General features: G+C 36.9%; 1 protein-coding gene across 7 annotated transcripts in view; it reads left to right on the top strand.

Moving 5' to 3' along the window:
* CNOT4 (CCR4-NOT transcription complex subunit 4) overlaps positions 1-17275 on the top strand; it is a 153841-nt gene that overhangs the window by 105627 nt on the left and 30939 nt on the right. For all 7 annotated transcript variants that reach the window (XM_006079853.3, XM_006079854.3, XM_006079855.3 and 4 more), the window contains exons 8-10: positions 12651-12708; positions 15466-15715; positions 16606-17103. In XM_006079853.3, coding sequence (XP_006079915.1) covers positions 12651-12708; positions 15466-15715; positions 16606-17103 — 806 coding nt within the window. The remainder of the gene's footprint in view (positions 1-12650; positions 12709-15465; positions 15716-16605; positions 17104-17275) is intronic.

Here is a 17275-nt window from a genome sequence, read left to right as displayed (position 1 = left end):
ATTAGTACAACCTTGAAGACTTTTTATCTTTTGAATATGATAAACCAGGAAACTAAACCTCACTATTTTTCTTATCCAACTCCCAGTCCTTGAAAATGTTTTTTTCTTTGTTTCTTCTACTACATAACTGCTTGTTTTATGTTATAATTTTTAGAAAACAGCCAAGAGACTATCTTTAGAAATTTGGTTGGTGTCACCACCAAGGAAATTAAAGGAAATCAAACTCCAAAATTGCCCAGTGGGCCAGTTAGAAGCTAGCAAAGTTGGCTGAGCATCTGAAGATCCAGAGAGGCACTTTGCAGATAGTTGTGAATTTGGTTTCTTTAACTGTAAAACAGTATTTAAATTTGATGTTAATGATTCCTTCTAGCTCTAAAGCCTAATAATTTCAGAGACTTTGAGGAGACTTGATACTTTTTCACTGTATTCCTTTTCCACTAGAACAGTGATCATCAGACACCAAATACCTCAATTTGGACTGAGTCAGAATCTCCAAGGACAGAATCTAGATATAGACTCTATTCTTGAAATAAATAAATATAAATGTTTATATTTTGCAAAGCTCCATAGCACCAGATTCCAACTGTAGGGTTAACTGGAAAATATTTGCTCCTGAGAAATCTGTAATTTCACCATAGATTTCAAAACTATTTTATAGATTTCAGAACTATTTAGGACTAGAATTTAAAAAAAAAATTTTAGTGAGACTGTATGAAAACATGTTTACAAATTTTTATCTACAGGGATTTATACACACAGCATTACCTTCTAGAAATAATACCTTGATTGTGTTATGAAACCTAACTTCAGTTCAGTTGAGTCGCTCAGTCATATTCCACTCTTTGTGACCCCATGGACTGTAGCACACCAGGCTTCCTTGCTCATCACCAACTCCCGGAGCTTGCTCAAACTCATGTCCATCGAGTTGGTGATGCCATCCAACCATCTCATCTTCTGTCATCCCCTTCTCCTCCTGCCTTCAATCTTTCCCAGAATCAGGGTCTTTTCCAATGAGTCAGTTCTTCACATCAGGTAGCCAGAGTATTGGAGTTTCAGCTTCAGCATCAGTCCTTCCAATGATTATTCAGGACTGACTTCCTTTAGAATTGACTGCTTTGATCTCCTTGCAATCCAAGGGACTCTCAAGAGTTTTCCAACACCACAGTTCAAAAGCATCAATTCTTTGGCACTTAGCTTTTTTTATAGTCCAACTCCCACCTGACTACTGGAAAAACCATAGCTTTGATTAGATGGACCTTTGTCAACAAAGTAATATCTGTTGTTTTTAATATGCTGTCTAGGTTGGTCATAGCTTTTCTTGCAAGGAGCAAGCGTATTTTAATTTCATGGCTGCAGTCATCATCTGCAGTGATTTTGAAGCCCAAGAAAGTAAAGTCTGTCACTGTTTTCATTGTTTCCCCATCTATTTGCCGTGAAATGATGGGACTGGATGCCATAATCTTTGTTTTTTGAATGTTGAGTTTTAAATTAGCTTTTTCACTCTCTTTGACTTTCATCAAGAGGCTTTTCAGTTCCTCTTCACTTTCTTAGGTTTCACTTTTTATGAAACCTAACTACCTATTAGAATTTCCTAATCCCACTTGAAACCAGTGCTTATCAGTCAACTGTGTGATTCAGGTGTCTTGATTTCTCTCTCTTCATATTGTTACTGGACAACAATGATTCCAAGGCTAACATGCTGTTCTTCCACTTCTTAAACCAACTGAACTATGAGTGTAGCCACTGCGGCCAGGACCTTGCGTGTTTGTTACTACAGCCCAACTTGCAAAAATTCTGTTGGGACATTCTGGCCTTTCTTGGGGCCATACCTAATTGGCTGAGATGATCTTTGATCTCTTTAATTCTGCTCCAGGCTCAAAGGGCTCAGTCGAAGCAAGGAGAGGAAGACCTCAAAGAACCTGTGGAAAGCCAGCAGCATGAGATTGAATCCTGGACCCTGGAATTAAGGGCTTGATGGAGAAACTGGTAAAATCCATCAGCCAACTGAAATGCCAGCAGGATGTCTTTTGCCTCCAATGTAAGAGCCAGACCCAGTGAGGATACCCTTTTTGGACCCCTATCAGACCAGACAGCAGCAGCTTTTTCAGGAAATTCTCAGTGAACTGGTCTAAAGGAGTAAGGAGGTGTTGGATGCCTCCAAAGGACTACTGCGCCAGTTACCCTAATTAAAGTATTGCTGCTGAAGTTGGAGGCATGGAATGTCCAGCAGCACAACGCCTGCAGTGCAGTGCCCCTGGACCATTGGCTGCATCAGCTGGAGAAATGTTCACAGCTAAGCTGTTGTTTCACCTGAAGAAGCTGATGGAATTGAGTTGCTCAGTCATATATCAGGACGACCCTCTGACCCAAGGGGCGGCCCTGTGAAAAGTCCCACACAGAGAGTTGCTTTTACGTCTGTTCCACAAAGCCTTTTTGGTAGAAACCCAGCCGTGCACAACTCCCCATTGGCCCCTCATCCTCAAGGCTGGGAGGAAGTTTACTGTTCAAACAAGGCTGCTGAAGAGATTCCAGGAAGGCTGTGGGTCACTGACTGCAGAAGTCTCCACTGACAATAATCTTCCTCAATTATAGTCATCCCTTGCTATTCATGGGGATTGGTTCCTTAGGATGCCAAAATCCTCGAAGGCTCAAGTCCCTTAAATAAAATGGTGTGGTATTTGCACATAACCTACACACATCCTCCTGTATACTTTAAATCATCTCTGGATTACTTACGATACCTAATGCAATGTAAATGCTAGGTGAATAGTTGCTGGCACAAGGGAAATCCCAGTTTGCTTTTTGAAAGTTTTCTGGAATTTTTCTCCTCTGAATATTCTTGAATCTGAATAGGTGGAACCCACAGATGTTGATGACCAGCTGTACAAAGTTTATAGAAGTTCAACATTCTGACTTCAAACCAGAAAACTTTGTGCCCCAAGAAGAAGCAGAGTCAGATTTTAATTTGGTCTTTGGCTCCCTGACTCCGGAGCAGTGTTCAGGTGGTCCTGGAAAGTGCAACAGTAGGGGACTGCTCGGTGCAACAGGAAGTGCACATTATCAGCTTCATGGTCAGATACAACTACCAGGATCTGAAGCAGGAGCTGAAAACAGACACCTTCTCTTTGATGATTATTTCTAATGTGAACATACTCTTGATTGCCTGGTTCTTGATTCTTTGGTTCAGTCTGGTCAGTTCAGACCCCTAGAATCAGCAGTTCTTTTCCAGCACTGCCTGGGATGCCAGCTTCTGAAGACCATCTCTGGCACCTTTCTGCTGCACTTCATTGAATCATTGGAAGGGGGCATTATCTGCTCCTGGTTGAATGATGATGAAGTGCAGCCCTGCACCAGGAATGTACTCCCGTCATTCTTGCTAGCTAAAGTCATCAATTACTAACAACCTCTTTGAGGAGAACTTACCTGAGAACCTGTTGTACTTCCTCCACTCCTGAAGCCGAGGGATGAGGCTTTTGGGTGCTATTAGAGGAGGAAGTTAATTTTCAGGAACAGAGGAAATACCTGAAACATAGGCTCATTGTGGTCTCTAAGAGACAAGTGGATGAGCTAAAACAACCACTAGAGCCAGAACTGGAATCCTTAGAGGGGAAGCCCAGACTGATACAGGGAGCCAGAGCTAAGCCTGGAGTTAGAGTCACTGCTTGAGCAGGGCTGGATCTGGGACCAGCAGTAGAGCGTACTCTAGGCATGATATCACAAAGAAAGCCAGAACCAAACCCAGGACCTGAACTGGAGCTGGAGCCTGTTCTAGAGTCATTCCCATGGAACCCTAAGAAATAGGTCTCTATCTTCATTAGTTAATGTGATATTTATGTTTGCTTTCCTTTCTTAACCTTCTTGGCATGATAATGGGTGGATGTATGTTGAATGTAAAACAGCAGATTTTATTAGTATGACAGAGCTTAATGAAGAAGGAATTTGGACACTTGATCCCAGGGGAGTTGTGAGAACTTTGACTGGTTAGTGGTAACTCTGAGATACATGTTTTCTTTTCAGCCATCAGAGTGCAAAAAGTGTACATTTATTGCAGTTAGACTTGGGAAATGTACTTTTTCTTTCTACTGAGTTTGTACATTCATTTGCGAGGACTCCCCCGTCTTTACTTTGCATTTTGACACTGCTAGTTGCACTTCCTAGGGCAGGTGTAATTTTAATGCACCCATGTTTTTTACAGAACAAAAACTTTTTTTTTTTTTACAACCCACATAACAAAAAACTTTCTAGTTATATCCTTATTCCTAAAACTGTCATCTATTATTCCTTGAATTTGTTATTCTTAAATTGAAGAATATACTAAAACTGAATGGGACTTAAGCTTACTAAATCTTGCCCTGATTCTGATTTTTCAGTAGCTGTCTTTGAATTGATGACACTGATATAAAGATTTTGATCTAGAGATCTTTGATAAAACCTACCCAGATGAAGTGTTAAGTATTCGTGAATCAGTGTTTATGAAACTGCAGTTGGTATGGTGGAAAAGATGCTATAAATTATTCTAATTAGTTGTAATCCAGAAACAGTCTGAAGGTTTAATTCTGAATGCTATAATGTTTTCATATGTTACCCTTGACATTAGCAAGATTGACCTCATCCAAGTTGAAAATTATTATTTAGTGCTTTCTAATGGTGATAATTGAGGCGGTGAACCAAGATGAAGACACTGAAATTTTCTTTTGTGATATCTTGCTCTCATCTTTCTGTTTCTATGACTACTCCTTCCTCTCATTTTTAAGCCCTTATTCCCTATTGCAAGAACAGTGCAAATTTGGGGAAGGTGACAGTGTAGATAGCACCAGGAATCAATCTCTCCACCTGGACAACAATTGCACTTACATAATCTGTCTAATGAAACTGTTCTTGAACTCTTGAGGTCTTTTGAAGGCTTGCAACTTTCAGGGAAAGACCTGGCAGTTAATTTTGGTCAACTTCCACTCTTAGCACAGTAGCTTCCCACCCCCATCCCCAGCCACGTGGCAGGTGCTGTGTACATGTTCCTAGAGCAGCTTGCCTATAGCTTATGGAAGACAGGATGGGTAAAGTGGACCATGTCCTCAGATATTGAGGATCTCAGCTCTGATTGCTGATCATGGCTTCTGATCACAGGTGCAGACAGAGAGGCAGGCAAGCATTGTATCTCCTCTCGTAGTTACAAGTCCCTTCCTCTCTGACTGAAGTGATTTCCAGAGAATTTGATGGACTGATACCCACTTGCCATACCCCTTTAATTTTTGCTTTTTCTTCTTTTGGGACCTGGGCATTAAAGACTAGGACATTCAAAAACAGCTACATATAAGGAAAAAATTAGAAAGTTACTCTGCATGTCCAGGGAAGGCTCAAAAAAGACCTGCGAAGACCTTAAGTTTACAGCTAAGACTAATTCTCAGTACAGAGATAGCCTGCAACAATCAAACAAACAAACAAACAAACACAGCAACTGGTAACAAAAAGAGCAAACACTGGGGAAAGGGGAGAATCTGATTTCCAGAGGTACCATGTTACTAGATAGATTCAAATGGACAGTGTTAAACAAAAAAATCAGAAGGCATACAAAGATACAGAAAAGAATGATCCATTCAAAAGAAAATAATAAATCAACAGAAACTGTCTTTGGAAAAGACCTAAATGGCAGATATACTGGACAGTCTTTAAATCTTACAGATTCTTAAAGAATTAAGGAAAGATGTGGAGAAAGAAAAGTGATGTGTGAAGAAAAATGGAAGCATCAATAAAAGGTAGAAAAATTTAAAAGAAACTAAAAAAAAAATTCTGGAGCTGAAAAGTACAATAATTGAAACAAAAAATGCTCTGGAGGATTCAAAGACAGATTTGAGAAGACAGAAGAAAGAATCAGCAAACTTAAAGATAGGGTGATGGAAATTATCTAGTCTGAGGAACACACAAAAATTGAGGAAAGGTGAACAGCCTAAGGGACTTATAGGATTCCAGGGGACCAGCAGATACATTATTGGAGTTCAGAGGAGAAGAGAGAATATTTGAAGAGATAACAGCTGAAAACTTCCCAAGTCTGCTGAGTATAAGCATCCAAGAAGCTTAACAAATTCTAATTAAGGTGAATTCAGAGACCCACAGTGAGATACTTGAGACAGCATAATCAGAGAGGGCAAAGGACAAAAGAGAGAATCTTGGAGCAGCAGGAGAAGCAAATCATCACATAGAAGGGAATCTTCAGTAAGATTATCAGCAGATTGCTGATTAGAAAGTTTGGAGGCCAGAAGGCAGTGGGCTGATAGACTGAAAGTGCTATAAAGAAAAAATATATATACATCAACGAAAAATCTTCTGTCTAGAAAAACTTTTCTCAAAGAGTGAGGGAGACACTAAGATATTGCCAAATAAACAGAAGCTAAGGGAATTCAGGACCTCTAAACCTGCCCTGCAAGAAGAACTCAAGGAGTCTTGCAAGATGAAATAAAAAGACATTAAGCAGTACCCTAGAGCTGTATGGAGGAATAAAGATCTCAGTAAAAGTAAACCTAGTGTTATAACAATGGTTTGTAACTATGCTTTTTTCTTCCTGTAGACCTTAAGAGCAGTATGTTTAAGGTCCAGTACGTTAGTATAAAAGCTAATATTACCCTGCTTTGTGACTTCAAATCTTGTTTTCTACATAATTTAAGAAACTGCATTCAGAAGAATTATTGGGGGCACACAATGTATGAAGATACAGTTTTGTGATATCAGTAACCAGAAGGGCTAGGGAAGGAGCTATGAGTTTTGGTATATTGTTAAAGTTAAGTTAGTGTAAGTTTAAGGTAGACTGTTCTGAATTTAGGATATTAAATGTAATTCTCATGATAGCAACAAAGAACTCTAGAATATACACAAAAGGAAGTGAGAAACATTTCACTACAGAAAAATAAGCTAAACATAAAAGAAGATAATAATGCAATAAACAAGAGGGGGAGGCTATGAAACATATAGAAAACAAATGGCATGGTGACATAAATAACTTTTTACTACCAGTTATGTTAAATGTAAATGAGTTCAGTTCTCCATTCAAAAGAGATGGGCAAAATGGATAAAAATACATAGTCCAGCTATATGCTGTCTATGAGAGGCTCACTTTTGACCCAAAGTTACAAACAGCCTGAAACTGAAAGAATGGGAAAAGATATTCCATGCAAATAGGAATCAAAAAAGATTAAAGGTGGCTCTACTCATAGCCCGTGGACACAGAAACCTGGCAGGCTACAGTCCATGGAGTCACAAAAGAGTCAGACACCACTAGCAACTAAACAAAAACTATTTCTAATATCAGACAAAATAGACTTTAAATAAAAAAGATTAATGAGACAAAAAGGACATTATATATTAATAAAAGCTCAGTACAGCAAGAAGATAGAACAATGATAAACATTTACACACTTAATGACCAAACTATATGAAGCAAAACCTGACAGAATTGAAGGGAGAAATAGTTCTGCAGTCCTAGCTAGAGACTCAGTACCCCACCCATAATAATGGATAAAACAACCGGACAAAAGATAAGGAGAGGATTTAAACAACACAAACATATACAGAACACTGTACCTAGTGTTCTTCTCATTCTTCTCAAATGTACATGGGACATTTTCCAAGATAGACCATATGTTAGGCCACAAATCAAGTCTCAGTAGATTTAAAAAGATGAATATACAAGGTATCTTTTCTGACCACAGTGGCATAAAGTTAGAAATCATTAACAAAAGGAAACCTATAAAATTCATAAGTGTGGAAATTAACACTTGAACAACTGATGGGTTCAAAAAGACATCACAAGGAAATTAGAAAATACTTAGATGAATGAAAATGAAAACACAGCATACCAAAACTTCTGGGAAGGAGCAAACATGGTGCTAAGGGGGAAATTTATAGCTCTAAGTGCTATATTACATTAAAAAATAAAAAAGATCCCAAGTCAACAATCTGACCTCACAGTTTAAGAAGCTGGAAAATGAACAAATAAGCCCAAAGCTAGCAGAAGGAAGAAAATAAGAAAGATTAGAGCAGAGATAAGTGAAATAGAGTATAGAAAACAATGGAGAAAATTGAGGAAACCAAAAGTTGGCTCTTCAAAAATATCAACAAAACTGACAAAACTTTAGCTAGGTGAACTGAGAAAAAAAGAATGTCTCAGATTACTAACATAAGAAACTGAAGTGGGAACATTGCTACAAATTCTCCAGAAATAAATATGAAAGTACTATAAACAGTTGTACACCAACAAATTGAATAACCTACATGAAATGATTCCAGGAAGCACAAAACCTACCATGACTGTGTTACAAAGAAATAGAAAGCATAATAGATGTATAACCAGTTAGTATATTGAATTAGTAATAAAAACTTCCCACCAAAGAAAAGTTCTGAACCTAATGGCTCGATTGTTAAATTCTACCAAGTATTTAAGGGAGAACTAGTAGCAGTCTTTTTCAAGCTTTTCCCCAAAATTGAAGAGAAGAGAATGATTCCTAATTAATTCTATGAGACCAACATTACCCTGATAACCAAAGCCAAAGACACTGTAAGAAAACTTCAAACTCCTAACGAACATTGATGCATGTATCTTTAACAGAATACTCACAGAGTTCAGCATGTTGAAAAGATTAAATACCAAGACCGAGTCTGATTTATTCCTGGAATGCAAGGATGGTCTAATGTATGAAACTTGAACAGTACAATATGCCATATCAACAGAATGTAGGTTAAAAGCCATATGATCCTCTCAATTGATGCAGAGGAGCATCAGACACAAACACTCTTGTGACAAAAACCGTTAACAACCTAGAAATAGAAGGAAGCCACTTTGGCATAGTAAGAGCCATATATGAAAAACCAAAGTGAACATCATACGCAATGGTGGCAAGATTGAAAGCTTTTCCTGAGACGAGGAACAAGGCAAGAATGGGATGCCTGCTTCCACTACTTCTCTTCAACACAGCATTGCATTTTCTAGCCATAGCAATTAGCCAAGAAAAAGAAGAGGCATTTAAATTGGAAAAGAATATGTAAAGTTATCTCTTTGCAGATGGTATGGCTTTATATGCAGAAAATTCTAATGATTATACACAGAGAGACACACACACACACCTGTTAAAATTGATAAATTCAGCAGTGTAGCAGTATATGAAGTTAACATACAGAAATCATTTGCATATCTATTCATGAACAGTGAACAATCTGAAATGAAATTACAAAAGCAAGTTCATTCTCAATAAGATAAAAGAATAAAATACATGGCTGAAGTGACTTAGCACACATGTAAGCATGCAATACTTGTATAAGAATATGAAACATTGCTGAAAGAAGTTTAAAAAGACACATAAATAAATGAAAAGACCAATGTTTATGGCTTGGGATACTTGATATCAAAATGTCAGTTCTACCCAAAGCTGTCTACAGATCCCAGTCCTGTCAAAAATCCCAGAGTTTTTGACAGATGAAAAATCCATCCTGAATTCATACAGAATCTCAAGGGACAAATAGCCAATATAATCTTGAACAAGAAGAATAAAACTGGAGATCCCATACTCCCTGATTTCAAAACTTATACAAAGCTGCATTAATCAAAATAGTATGATATCAACATAAAGATAGTCTACAGACCAGTGAAATAGAGAGCTCATAAATATTAACACATATATAGCCAAATGATTTTTGACAAGGTCACCAAGACCAGACTAGTGAGGATAGGACAATCTTTTCAACAAATGGTTCTGGGAAAACTGGATATTCACATGCAAAAGGATGAAGTTGGTTGCCTGCCTAACACCATATTCAAAGATCAATTCAAAATGGATCTAGCATCTAAATTTAAGACCTTAAGCACCCCCTTGCTCCCCAAAAAACCTTAAGAGAAAATGTAGGATAAATCTGATGACATTGAATTTGGCAGTGATTTCCTGGATATAACACCGAAAACAGGTAACAAAAGAAAAAATAGATAAATTGGACTTCATGAAAACTTAAAAATATTATGAATCAAAAGACACTATCCACAAGTCACAGAATGGGATAAAATATTTGCAAATTATAAATCTCTTAAGGATTATTAACCAGAATATGTAGAGAACTAAAACTGAACAGCAAAAAGTGTCAAATTCAAATATGGGCAAAGGACTTGAATAGACATTTTCCCAAAGATTTGTGAATGGCCACTAAGCATATGAAAAGATAAACATCACTAATCGTTATGAATATACAACTGAAAATTACAGTGAGATACCTCCTCATACCCATTCTCCTTACACTCGCTATAGCCACCATCAAAAAAGCAGAAAACAAGTGAAGAAATGTGGGAACATTGGAGCCCTTGTGTACTGTTGGTGAGAATTTAAAATGGTACAGCCTTTGTGGAAGAAAGTATGGCAGTTCGTCAAAAAATTTCAAAATAAAATTACCATATGATCTACCAATTCCACTTCTATATATAAATGTAAGAGAATTGAAAGCTGTATATTGAAGCGGTATTTCTGCACTGTGTCATAGCAGCATTACCCACAGTAGCTTGAATGTAGAAGCAGTTTCAGTGTCCATGGATGGATGAATGGACAAACAAAAAATGGTATAGGGATATCTTTGGAGGGAATGATGTTGAAGCTGAAACTCCAGTACTTTGGCCACCTCATGCAAAGAGTTGACTCATTGGAAAAGACTCTGATGCTGGGAGGGATTGGGGGCAGGAGGAGAAGGGGACGACAGAGGATGAGATGGCTGGATGGCATCACTGACTCGATGGACGTGAGTCTGAGTGAACTCTGGGAGTTGGTGATGGACAGGGAGGCCTGAAGTGCTGCGATTCATGGGGTTACAAAGAGTCGGACACGACTAAGCGACTGAACTGAACTGATACAATGTAATAGTATTTGGCCTTACAAGGGAAGGAAAATCTGCTGTATGTTACAACATGATGAACTTTGAGAACATTATTGCTTATGAAATAAGCTAGTCACAAAAAGATAAATACTCTGTGATTACAGTTTATACACAAGGCATTTAGCGTGGTCAGAGTCATCAAAACAAAGTACATAGTAGATAGTAGAAGGAGGAAAAAGAGAGTTGTTGTTTAGTGGGTATAGAATTTCATTTTTATAAAATTCAAAGTTATGGGAATGAATGTTGGTGATAGTTGTACAACAAGGTGTATTTAATACCACTGAAGTGTATTAATCTTTCTAAAACGTTGCTTTATTTGTATTATTTCTGTGCTCAAAAAAATTTCCAATGGCCTCTGATGTCTTTCTCTTCTTACCTCCCATTGTTAAAATCATCCTAATATAGTTAGCTAAACTAATTACCTTTCTCTCAACCTTTTCTACAACCTTTTGATTCTTGAAATTCTTGCTAATCCTGCCTTTAATGCTGCCTGCCACCACCCGACCCCACTTCTCTTCCTTCTAACATGTAAATATTTTTTAAGGGCCTAGTTAAATTTGAACTTCCCTAGGAAACTTTTCCCAGTTGCCCCTCTTGGAGTGGCTCCTCTTTCTTCTAAAGATTTATGGCACTTAGTATTTAAACAGTCCATTTAATAGTTGACACTGACTGGTATGTGTTGTTGTGCACCTGTCTTGTTACCCAGCTACCTCTAAGTTTAGTGGGCTCAGAACTGTATCTTAAAATTATTAGGATTACCCTCTTGACAATAATATGAATTCATTTATTGATATACTGTGAATAGTAAGTAAAAGTGTTCTTCAAGGAAATTTCAGACTTACCAGTCAGATTCAGGAGCATCTGGCAGTGTTTCTGTAGAAGATGCATTCAGATTGGGTACACTAGTTCTTGTGAAATTATTCCAAAGCAATCAAATACGATACCAGTAAGTTGTTGGTTTGTAAGGTAACTTTATATATGTTTCCAGACAAGAAAATAATTTTCAGAAATTTGGAATCTTAAGTTTTTTTTGCTATAGTATTATATCAGAAGTAAGTATTAGTTATATGAGTGCCAAAACTTTTGTTCATGTGCTGGATTAAAGTTTGTTATAGAAATTGCTTGCTTGGTCAGTGTTGTAATGTTTATAAAGATTTCTGTTTTAAGTCAGATGAGTTAAAATGGACTTGAAGTTAGCAAATCTGTGTTACTTTACTGTGATACTGCATTTTCTCTTATGGAAATCAAGTTTTACTACTTTTGTTTGAAGCACAAAAGTTTCTTTCTGTTAGTCGTGTGTGGTGTGTATGTGTTTATGTGTGTATATGTGTATACTTACATATGCCTTCTCCTAAGGTTATGATTAGGCTACTGAAGTATTAAAAATGTATTGATTTTAAGAACCTGTAGATGACATTTCAGTAACTTTTATGCCCTCTATTAAGCACCTAGAAAAATAGAATTTTTTCAGAATTTTAATGGGGAATGTGTTTATCATGGGCATAAACTAAATAATGGATTAGTATACTTCCCCCCCGCCCCAAACTGTTGTTTCACTCGTTGTTTTTGGAGAGTCTAATATTAGACTGTAAGTCACTCAAGGATAGAGATTTTATCTTACACTTTGTGTCCCCAACATCTAACCTAATATTTTGCATCTGAGTGCTTTAGTAAATGTTAAGATGAAAAAATGTCTATTTTTCAGGCTTTGGTTGTAGGAGAATAAATTTACTCTAATTTTTATTTTTTTACAGCCCTATTGACAAACCTTCTGATTCTCTCAGCATAGGGAATGGTGATAATTCTCAGCAGGTAAGATTGTGATACTGTATTGCCTTATTTACCTGCCATCTGCTGAAATAAGACCTTCTATGCAAGTGAATTTTCTAGATAGTGAAAAATACTTTAAATGCTTAATTTAAAAACACTTTTAGTGAACATCTTTGTTACATGTATAATAATTAGCTGTCTTTTTCTCCACAGAATAGAGCATAATGTAACCCTTTCTTGATGATGCAGAAGTATCATTATGACCATATGTTACAGTTGCTGTTCATTGTTCAAGTCCCTAAGTCATGTCCGACTCTTTGCGACCCCATAGACTGCAGCACACCAGGCTTCTCGGTCCTGGAGTTTGCTCAAACTCATGTCCATTGAGTCAGTGATACCATCCAACCATCTCATCCTCTCTTGTTTCCTTCTCCTCCTGCCCTCAATCTTTCCCAGCATCAGGGTCTTTTCCAGTGAATTGGCTCTTCACATATTGGAGCTTCAGCTTCAGTCCTTCCAGTGAATATATATTTATGGTTGATTTCCTTAAGGATTGACTGGTTTGAGTTTCTTGCAGTCTAAGGGACTCTCAAGAGTCTTCTCAAGCACCACAATTTGAAAGCATCAATACTTTAGTGTTCAGCCTTCTTTATGGTCCAACTCTCACATCTGTACATGACTACTGGAAAGACCATAGCTTTGACTGTTTGGACCTTTGGCAGCCGAGTAATGTCTCTGCTTTTTCATACGCTGTATAGGTTTGTCATAGCTTTTCTTCCAAGGAAAATTTTAATTTAATGGCTGCAGTCATCTGCAGTGATTTTGGAGCCTGAGAAAATAAAATATGTTACTCTGCTATGTACCAATACATTAGTGTCCTTAGAATCCCTCATATTCTTGGTCTTTTTGACCTGACATGAAATGGTCCCAGACTAACATGCCTTGTGCATTCTTGATTTTGAGTTGTTTCTCTGTCCTGTGCTCCCCTGTCCTTGTTGTCAACTTTAACTTTTTTTTTTTTTTAATCTTATTAAGTTGAATACAACGTTGTGTTAATTTCTGCTGTACGACAAAGTGACTCAGTTATACATATATTCTGTCTCATATTTTTTTCCATTATGTTTTAGGGTATTGAATATAATTCTCTCTGAAATGCAGTAGGATCTTTTAATCCACCTTATATATAAGTTTGTATCTGCTAGTTCCAAACTGACTTTAATTTTCTGTTTCTTTCAATGAACTTTCCCCCAAGTTTCCCTCATTCCTCAAATGACTTTGGGCTTTGAAATGGTTAAATCAACTTCAAAGTTGTATCCAGTATGATACTGAATGAGGTCCTAATCTGTAGAGCATGCTTTGTATCATATTGTCTGGTTGTTAGCTTTTCACTACACCTTCTTACTTTCTGTATACCCTCTTACTTTAAAAAAAAAAAAGTGTTCTAATCTCTTCTGTAAAGAATGTGCAGTTTCCCACAATGTGAAATCTAAATTACACTGCTTTTCTAAACTTTTTGTTCATGAGTTCCATGAAAGAATTTGAAAATCTGCATGTCCCTTTGTATATTTTAAGTTAACATTAAATATTTTTTTCATAATAAGTTAAAAATAGCCACAAAGGATGTAATTTCCAGCTTATTATAAGTTTTTGTATTTTTAAATAAATAGGGACGGGGGATCCTGGTAGGCTGCCATCTATGGGGTCACACAGAGTCGGACACAACTGAAGTGACTTAGCAGTAGCAGTAGCAGACTATATTGGTTTTTAATTAGTATTTGAGAGATTTAAGTATCAGAATGTTTTGTTACTCCCTCATCCATTTACACAAGCTTGTCTTTAACAATCGGAAATTGTACATCCTTCCTTGACCTGATTTTTTTTAATAAAAAAAATTAATCATTTAACATAAAAGCTAAAATTGTATTGGAAATTTACTTCTTAATGAAGTGGATAGGGCTTTTTAAAATTAGTTTTCTTGTATCCATGGATGAATGTTACCCTTTGGCACAAGGAGATGTTTTAGCAGCCATCTAATCGTGTTTCATTTTTCTAAATAAAAGTGCTGAGATATCTTGGTTCATATATATAAGTAAATGGAAGAAAGAGTATTATGTCTATATCACTCAAATTTTCAAACTCTTGAATTTTAAATACCTAAGAATTATATTAAGATTTATTATAAAAATTAGTTTTAATGATGTGTTTGGAAACAACTTGATTAGATATTTTCGTCTTGTTTAAAACCAAAGTATTGGGAATCACTTAGTTTGCCAAAGAAAATGTAGTCCTTAAGAGTCAGACACTCTGTCATTACTAATCTGAATATTTCTAATAAAGTTGTGTTTGACTTCCAGAAAGTTTTCACTCTTGGGCAAAATACTTTGGTTAGATCCCAGAGAGTAAGAAATAGTGAGAGAAATTAGGTTGTAAAACGAGAGGATACTGGCTGTGTCTGTTTAGGAGGGTCAGTTTTGTTATATAGAAGAGTACATGTTTAAGTTGATGTTTTTTCAGCTGCACTGTGTGGCATGTGGGATTCTAGTTCCCCTACCAGGGATCAAACTGCACGTGCTCCTTACAGCGGAAGTGTGGGATCTTAACCACTGGACTGTCAGGGAAGTCCGAAGTTGATGGATCTTTTTGAAAATTCATACGGTCCTAAAAAAAGTCTCTTAAGTATCCCGTTTTTGAAGATCACTATTCTAGTACCTTTCATTGCAAGCCCTTTAAATTATGGCTTATTGTTGTATATAGTATAAATTTATGTTGATTATTCTTTTCTTTTCCTATTTTATTTAGATATCTAACAGTGATACACCTTCACCACCTCCTGGTTTATCAAAATCCAATCCAGTCATCCCCATCAGTTCATCCAATCACAGTGCACGGTCTCCTTTTGAAGGAGCAGTAACTGAGTCACAGTCGTTATTCTCAGATAATTTTCGCCATCCCAACCCTATCCCAAGTGGGCTTCCTCCTTTCCCCAGCTCCCCACAGACTTCCAGTGACTGGCCTACAGCACCAGAGCCACAGAGCCTCTTCACATCAGGTACAGAGCAACACTGGGTGTGTTAGTAATTATCCTCAGGCTAAAATCAGCCCTTCACTGGTGTGCTGTTACCCTGTTTTTGTCCTCTTCTTTTTTCATAAAAATGTAAACATTTAAATTGCAAGAAATTGGATGGTTTTGGGAAGAGTTGTGTGATCTAGAAGTTACTGTGTTAACAGACTTCTCCAGAATGAAGGATTAGATCATTTTTTCAGTATTCAAATACTTATTCCTCTAGGAAGTATTAATAGTAAGGGCTTACAGTTTTTAATTAGATTTGTATTTATATAGTTATATTTTAAAAAGTGTTTTCCCAGCTGACAAAAGAAGTATGTTAGTTAATATCGAAAGTTATATTTTGGCATTTGAACCATTTCCAGTTTCATTCATTTGTTCTCATTAATGTGAAGGATAGCATAAAATTAAGACAATGTAAAAAAATATAAAGATTAAATAGATACTTTTTTCATTGTTATAGTAGTATATAAAGCATATATTCAAAATTATTTATACTTGTGTCTTTGAGAAATACATTTTAAAAATAAACTTTAATTGAATTCTCTGACCATATTTATTACTTTATTTAAACAACTGATTCTGGGTTTTGATGATGAATAATTGAGAGTATGATTTGGGTTTCAAGTAGTACTTTGTTTTCCTTGATTAGCAAAATCAGTCTGTATCATTCAATTTTTGAAGTTAGTAACTTAAAAATGAAATCATTGTTTAAATTATCTGAGGCCAATTATAATTTTACAGTCTTAATGTTCTAATAGATCATAACAGATTTTGCATGTATTTGTTTGCCTTTGTGTTATATAGTATGATGTTTCACTAGTATGGAAGTGAGATATATGTTTTAAATTCATCACTGATTTTCTTCCCATCAGAAACAATCCCAGTATCATCCTCTACAGACTGGCAAGCAGCGTTTGGCTTTGGTTCTTCTAAACAACCAGAGGATGACTTGGGTTTTGATCCCTTTGATGTCACTCGAAAAGCCTTAGCAGACTTGATTGAAAAGGAACTGTCAGTCCAAGACCAGCCTTCCCTTTCGCCCACATCTCTTCAGAACTCCTCGTCACACACTACAACCGCCAAAGGTCCAGGCTCTGGATTCCTGCATCCTGCTGCACCTACAAATGCCAATTCTCTGAATAGTACCTTTTCCGTCTTGCCACAGAGGTTCCCTCAATTTCAGCAGCACCGAGCGGTTTATAATTCATTCAGTTTTCCAGGCCAGGCAGCCCGCTATCCTTGGATGGCCTTTCCACGCAATAGCATCATGCACTTGAACCACACAGCAAACCCCACCTCAAATAGTAATTTCTTGGACTTGAATCTCCCGCCACAGCACAACACAGGTCTGGGAGGGATCCCTATAGCAGGTAGGTTCGTTTATAGCCTTTGAGAATTTGTGAATAACTCTTGCTTACAGGTTGTTGGGTGGGTAGGGAGGGTACTTTTGGATAACAGAAAGTATTTATCATTAGTCTTGGAAATTTCAATGGGAAACACTTTATCATAATCTAAAAAAATTTTAATTGGATGGATGCCTTG

Source organism: Bubalus bubalis, chromosome 8 (assembly GCF_019923935.1).
Source record: "Bubalus bubalis isolate 160015118507 breed Murrah chromosome 8, NDDB_SH_1, whole genome shotgun sequence".
NCBI classification, from domain to species: domain Eukaryota; kingdom Metazoa; phylum Chordata; class Mammalia; order Artiodactyla; family Bovidae; genus Bubalus; species Bubalus bubalis.
Note: the sequence above shows the minus strand (reverse complement) of the source record. Positions and strands in the feature narration are given on the sequence as shown.